Genomic DNA, 7,950 nt, shown 5'->3' on the forward strand with positions numbered 1-7,950 from the left:
TATTATGTCTTGAGTATTAATTAATGTCGAATTTGATAAGTTGTTTTCCATTCATATTTTAGCCCTTTTTTCATATATTCCTTCCTTATAAATCAAGCCAATGTACTATTTAATTTTTTGAAATGATTGGCTATTATAACTATGAAGAGTGGGAATAAGATGGAGCCTATTTTTTTTTATAAACCACATATATCTTTTACGGGATACACTTTCATTCAAGTCGAGAATAAAATGAAGTCTATGTTAATGACAACTTCAATAGTAAGATTTGAGTGAAACATGAACCCTTATTTTCTACCTTATATCTTTTCTCATTAAAAAGGGGTATAGACTATGTTTGTAAAAAAATTTAGGTTTAAGACAATTAAGCATTTGATAGCTTAATTGTTTGGTTTAACATTTGGCTAATTCATTGAGCTAACGAGGTTTCAAAGTCCCACGGATGTTACTTCTCCGAGATACAAATCACTCTAGGTGTTTATTTTATACAAATGTCACAAATAATATGATATAATATTGCTCTTGACACAGAATCAAAACAAACGTTATCTAATAAAGCAGTTTTATTTAAACATAATCAAATAAACTCAAAAGTTAAAACAGTTTTTCTGAAGTAGAAACACAAAATTATGGAAATCAACTTAGAACACTTTTTGCCATGTAGTTTAGTTGACTTTTCTGCAATTCATTCTTATCTCACCAAAGTTCCCAGTAAGAGGCTTCATGTTACCCATCTTGATCATGGAAGCTTTAAAATCTCTGGCAAAAGCAAATGGGTTCTTGCTATATAGCTGCACCAATGCATCACTTTCACTACCATCTCCTTTGAAGAGCTCTTGATCAGAATGGAGGAGACCCCTTTTACTCAGCAAAGCCTTATAGTATGAAGTGTCAAATCTTGTAGGAGTGGCATGATCCAATGCCACCAAATTGTTATCTCCACCACTTTTAGGACACATACCCTGCAAAGCAGATGCAAACTTTGGGGCTATGTTGGTGTCATTATAGATCCTGCTCTGAAAGGTTGAGCAGTGAGCAAATCCAATGGTGTGGGCACCAGAGAGAGCTACGAGATCTTTGAGGTCAAGACCATGTGATTGAAAATTAGAAAGAAGCTGGGAGAAGGTTAAAAAAGGAGCAGGAAGATTGGAGTTTGCAGCATCTTTGCTAGCAGTTCTTGCATCTCTTCTGCCTAGTAACACATTGAACCAATAGCGTGAACCTCCCAACTGTTAACAAAACACCATACTCCGTTAGTATTCCGAATGTTTGTGTTAAAGAGATATAATAAAATTATTTATTCGCGTTTAACTTAAAACTTTTAAGAGAATTAGTTGTGTGACATGGAGATCATCTTCTGTACATATGTAGTATGTACATCTGCTATTCAACAAGTGACACTTAGATAAAAAAAATATTTTTTTCTTCTTTTCATACAAGCATGATAGTCATTCCTTAATTTTTATTGGATAGATGCATTGAGTAAATGGTACAACAGTAGTACCATAGATATTTCCCGTGACATGGTATTTGTGATCGAGTGGTATAGGTTTTCATTCTTGCTACCTCCAATTTTTAATAAAAAAATGAAATTTCATCACAAAATAAAAAATAAGTCTATTTATTATCAATATTTCAAAGCCCAAAGGGTTCTTGCATAATTAAGGAATGCAAGAGTATTAAGATTATTAATTGTTGCACCTTCACCTTACAACTTAAGTTTTAAGGAAAGTTAATTGCATTGAAATTGAGATTTGATAGGGAAGACTTTGTCATTATGTGATCATATTCGGCTCGAACCAGACTAATTGAATAATCAATGAACCGATTGATAATATTTAAAAAACAAAAAATTGAGATTTAACATTTAAATGATTAACATTTAACCAGAAGTGAGATAATTAAAGATTTGTAGGACACTCACTATGGACACAGAATCACGAGCGGCTATAGCTAAGATATCTGCACATGATACCACAGGGCGTTTGCAAGCTTTGTCAACTGCTGCTTTAATTTCATCAATCACCTCCAAACCTCTAATTGAACCCATATTTGGGAATGCAGTCTTCTCGCCAATGAAGTTTGGGGTGTCATCCAGCAGAACTGATCCATCACAGCCCTATAGTTTACAGCCATGCATAGACATTTCAGTGCATAATAATATATAATAGAAGTGACATGGTTGCAACGTATTAAACTTCAAAAAAAAAAAAAAATCTTGTTTACATATTGAAGACTAATGATACTTTACTGTAACGAAATCAACTTGGCATGCATAGTCAAATTGGCAACTTTAATTTGGATGTAAAAGAAACCAAAATAAATTAGGCAACATGATAGTGAACAATATGTAATTGATGACTCTAGACCATATATATATATATATATATATATATATATATATATATATATATATATATATATATATATATATATATATATATATATATATATATATATATATATATATATATATATATATATATATATAGGTAGGATCCTTCGACACCAATGTCAAATTTCAAATTTGACACCTCATCTGAGAGCCGTTAGATCAAAAAAGATTAATGGTGTCACATGCTTACAAATCAGAGTTGTTGATCTTTTTTATCTAACGGCTCTCAGATGAGGTGTCAAAGGATCCTATATATATATATATATATATATATATATATATATATATATATATATATATATATATATATATATATATGGGTAATAGTTTTCTCACGTAGCAGGAGATAATAATTATCTCCTACTGATTCATTTGTATAAGTGGGTCCACTTTTAAGATAAGAGAGAGAAAAAGTAAAGTAGGACCCATCTTGAATTTGTGTGTGTAGGAGATAAATTTTTTCTTATGTAACATAAGAATAATAAATATATATATATGAGGTTTGTTTTTCTCATGTTGCATGAGAAGACAAACCCTTCCTATACACACCATAAAAAGGTGTGCCACTCATTTTTTTTGTTTTTTGTTTTTTTTAAATAGATGGGTCCCACATTTAATGTATCTATGACATGAGATTTGAATTCTCCTACAATATAATATTTACTTTTCCCTATATATATATCATGGAATTGATACTTACATTGACAAAACAGTCGTGGAAATGTAAACGAAGTAAAGATGCTCCCATGCGTCGTTCACGGGATATTGCATTCTTAACAACTGATTTAATGATTGGCAATGCCTGATGGCAAACTTCGTTGTAAAAATCAGGTGTGAGTTGTGCATGAGAAGGATTTGTGAGAAATGTGGTCATAACAAACAAAAATAAACATTGGAGATGGAAAGCCATTTCGTTTGTATGAGGCTCGATCTTAGATAGGGTATTGATGTGTGAGTTACATGTAGGTAGGGGAGGATTTATATAGAGAAAAAGGAGCAATTAAGTACTTCCAATTAGCTTACTTGCTTGAGTTATCAACATAATATTTTATATCATCGTGTTCCAACTTGATTTCGCTCAATACCGTTGATCCAAACCACGTAGGAGAAATGTTCAAATGTTGACCCCACACATCTCTATACAGTGCATGCGATATTGATTATCATTAGATAATGCATGCCAGCGAGAAATGGAAAAGTCACATATTAAGCCAAAAATAAGATTTTTAAAAATAGTAATAATAATAATAACACAAAGAAAGAAAGAAACGAACAGAATAAATTTGTATGAAGCTTCTACTCAAGACTTGACTAATCTTTTTCGGGTATTGAAAAATAGAAAAATATATATACACAAGTTTTGAAATACATCTCACCCAAAGATATATATATATATATATATGATTGTGTTCAATATATAAAAAAAAAGTATAGGTATGAGAGAACTGCTGTTTGTGCAGTGGATCATTCATATTCAACTACGAGTCGGAAAGACAAAAGACAATACCAACTTTTCTTATGTTTTGAGTAAATTCAATATAGATACATGCATGCTGTGAGCCTAGTTGCCTAGATGCTAACAGTTTATCACATTATCTATTGTTTATGAATATAATAAATACATATCGACAAATTAAACCAAGTAAAGTTGAAAACATTGGCACGAAAAACCTCGATCAATTCCGCAATATTAAAATAATTAAGAGCAAATCATATCTTTTGATTTCCTTTTGTGTAGTACACTAGTACTACGTACTACCATATAATTACGGGTTTATATTTAAATAACCTAAAGTTTATATTATATAATAACAGAAATATTAAGTGAGGGCATGATTACTATGAAAGTTAGAAAAATAAATCTTAGTATTTAACCTTTATATGAATGATAAAAATTAAAAGTTATTTTAAATTATATAACTACATATATTTAATATTTATTATACATTTTTAATAGGGATGATAATTCGAATTGATGAATCGTATTTGGATCAACACACATTTGATACAAAGACGAATATTTTTAACTCGAACATGATATTAATAACTCGTAGTAAAACCTTCCATACTAACATGACTGCTTATAAAGACTCTAAGAGGGCGTTTGGTACAGGAGAAATTTTTATTTGTCCGGGAATCTCAATTTTTAAAAATATGATTTTTACATTCAGTTTACGATAATATTCGAAAATTTAAAATTTAGAAAAATTCAGTTTCCCGGGAATCCGGCCAAATGCCGCGTACCAAACGCCCCCTAAGACTTGGTGTCAATAGCCAACCTAGAAAATTTATAAAGAGGGCTAAAAAAAGGGCAAGCAGCTAATTCAAAGAAAATAATCTCAAATATTTTTAAACATGTCAAATTTTAAGGTTAGCGAAAATCAGCTGGTTAAAAAATAAATAAAAAAATCAAACACCATTTTAAATTTTTTAAATATTTCAAATTTCAAGGAAACAATCGCCTTCGGTAACCATCTCTAGCTCCACCTTTTCTTGCCCAAGTCTTCTCAAGTGAGAAGAAGTCAAATGTGAAGCTGAAAATTATATGAAATTTTGGTGGATGATGACTGAAGACGTGGTTTGTACTTTGGTCACCGTAAATTTGGTATCTCTTTCATTCATATTGTGACACATATTTTATTTTTGTCAAATCTATAATAAATAATTTATTTTAAAATTAAAAAAGAGAATGATTTAATATAAAATAAAACACGTGTCACAAAATAAGTGAAAGATGCACCGAATTTTCGATAGATCTGTAATACTAAAATATTCTCGAACAGAGTTCAATGGTTTATTTTCAACTTTGAAAGTCCTATTGGTTTTAGAAAAAAATTTGGGATGTGATTATTAAAATCATGTTTCATGAATAAAAAATTCGGAAGCGTGTGCCTGCCACGTTCCTTTGGATATTATAAATTTCCTTCATTGCATCGGTTCATTGCTTTCCGTAAAGTGGATGCAAATGTATTGATGACCTGTCGGTTGTCAGATAAAGCAGGAACACCAAGTACATAAAAAATGATCAAAATTTGCAATTTGTGGTCGATGGTATTGAATGAATTAAGCATTCTGTGGGCTGGTTAGTCACAAGGTATGAATGGACATCTATTTTTCTGAAGAGGTGAATAGGTGAAATATATATATGTTGATTTGACGATGATGAAGGAGATAGTGGTATGGATTAAAAATTTTGAGAGTCATCGTACTAGCCTCAAGCTGGCTAAGGATGATGGGAGAAGGTGTTTGAGCTCGATTATAGTTGTAGTGTGAATTTAAAAGAATAATAGTAAATGTATGCAATGGAGAACAAGATCATTTGATGAGGTTGGCCCCTCTATTTATAGGATGATGGATATTTCCTCTCTACATAAGAAGCGTGATGTCATAATCATTTTAGTCATGTGGGACATACTTTGGTGTGAGGCTGTGTGACCTATGATGTGTAGAGATCTTGCGTGCGTGCGAGGTGTGAGGGGATACGTGCATAAAGGAGTAATATGCTTAATGTTGCAACTTTGGCAATTGTACCGGTCATAAAAGTAATAAAATATGTGAGTAAAATATTATTCCCACGAGGATTAGAATTCAACCATTATTCACTATTTACGTTTAAGTTTTACAATTGATCAAGAGAATTTAATGAAAACTAGTTTTTTTTTTTTGGTACGAGAAAATGGTATAGCCTCAACAACAACAACAAAAAGTAAGAAAAAAACTAAAACAAACTAGCCAGGAGCCAATTCATAAGGAAGCGATGCTGAATCCTGAATATCCAGCATCAATAGCCGATGTAGGTCCCTCAAAGGATAGGGGCGGAAGGAGGTGCTTTAAGGTTTAGATAGAGCACTTTTAGTAAGCCAATTTGCACATCTATTGAATTCTCTGTTAGCAAAGAATAAAACAGTGTCCCACTTTCTATCAAGGAAGGCTTGAATCCTAATTACCAGGGGTAATTTTCGAGTATCATTACCACAAGTGGTAAGCAAGTTTATAGCTTGAGAGGAGTCACTCTCAACTATAACTTTAGGGAGGCATAATTGTCAGGCCAAAGTTAGACCATGGTAGATAGCCCAAAGCTCAACAAGAAGGGGTGAGCAGTAGCCAAAAAAAGACTGGAAACCACCTATCCAATTACCATATTTGCTTCTTATAAGACCACCACAAGCTGTCTTATTGCTTGAGACAGCCGCATCCACATTAATTTTCATCCAGTTCAAAGGAGCCTGCACCCAATGAGTCAGCATTCTTGGCCAATGACTTAAAACAACAGGTCCTAGTCTATAAATGGCCTTATTGACCTCTTCGGTGTATTTTTGAATCACATAAGTTTCATTATCAGGTCTTTTATTGTCTCTTTCATGGATATCTTTATTTTTCCATTGTCAAATAAACCAAGAAGATGTGAAGCATAAATCTTTTCAAGTATTGCACCTAACATCATTATACCGTAAACACTTCCTTAGCCAAGTAACCAAATTCTGTACATTAAAGAAGAAAATAGGCTGGGAATAAAATATAGAGGAGTTCCATATCTTAGAGGCAAGAGGACAGTCTCTAAAAACGTGGAGAATGGTCTCAATTTTATCTTGACAATGGTTGCACCGATCAGAGGAGTTCCCCACTTGGCAGTTAGATGTTTAGTGAGAATTCTACCATGAGCTATCTTCCATATAGTAATTTAAACTTTTCAGGGCCTTTCCACTTCCAAATGCAACTTCAAGGAAAGTATGGAGTAAAAGTGTCAAACTGCATTAATCTTGAATATGCCTGTTTAACCAAAGAATTCAAAGGATTCAACCCATTCCAATTCAAAAGATCTTCACCAGATTCAGAAGAGGGAGAGGGGATGGCAGAGATTAAGTTCACAACCACCTAATCAAAGAAATGGTGCAGAAATTAAATTTTCATTAACCTGTTTCTTCTATACTACAATCAGCCACTATATCTGAAAAAAGAAGAGGATGAGGCTCATGAGTAGTAACATTCAATAGATTAGGTATACTCCCTAGCCAGTTGTTAAGAAAAAAATTGGTATTTTCCCATTACCAATGTTCCAAACCAGATTATCCAGCAATGTAGGCCAAATTTTGGGGGGGAAATTTCCATATAATGGAATCATAATTTTTACATAAACAACCTCTGGACAACTCCACATTTTTTCCATATTTAGCAATAAGCACTTGGGACCAAAGTTGAAATGGATCACAGATGATGGATCGGGCCAATTTCAGCAAGAAGGCCTTATTTTGCTTTCTCAAATTGATGAAACCTAGTCCCCCAATGTAATGTCCCACATCGGTTGGAGAGGGGAACGAAGCATGCCTTATAAGGGTGTGGATACCTCTTCTAGTGTGAGGCCTTTTGTGGGGTGTCCCAAGAAACAAAACCGTGAGCTCGACGGTGCTTGTGCGCGGGGCAAAGCGGACAATATCATGCTACAGGGTTTGGGGCTGTTACATTTGGTATCAGAGCCTGGCCCTGGACCGGTGTGTACAGCGGGGACGCTGTATTCCCAGTGGGGGAGGATATAATGTCCCACATCGGTTGGAGAG

The 7,950-nt window shown here is 33.3% G+C and overlaps 1 protein-coding gene across 1 annotated transcript; it reads right to left on the minus strand.

Moving 5' to 3' along the window:
* Positions 1–665: 665 nt before the first annotated feature.
* On the minus strand, positions 666–3,305 carry LOC133295778 (peroxidase RIP1-like). The gene is made up of 3 exons (XM_061494631.1): positions 3,096–3,305; positions 1,925–2,119; positions 666–1,229 (listed from the first exon to the last, which is right to left on the minus strand). The coding sequence occupies exons 1-3, from the start codon at positions 3,303–3,305 to the stop codon at positions 666–668; spliced, it is 969 nt and encodes a 322-aa protein (XP_061350615.1).
* Positions 3,306–7,950: the final 4,645 nt, after the last annotated feature.

The sequence above is a fragment of the Gastrolobium bilobum genome, unplaced genomic scaffold (genome assembly GCF_033153095.1).
Source record: "Gastrolobium bilobum isolate Gb01-03AN ecotype WA unplaced genomic scaffold, APGP_CSIRO_Gbil_v1 utg10370, whole genome shotgun sequence".
NCBI classification, from domain to species: domain Eukaryota; kingdom Viridiplantae; phylum Streptophyta; class Magnoliopsida; order Fabales; family Fabaceae; genus Gastrolobium; species Gastrolobium bilobum.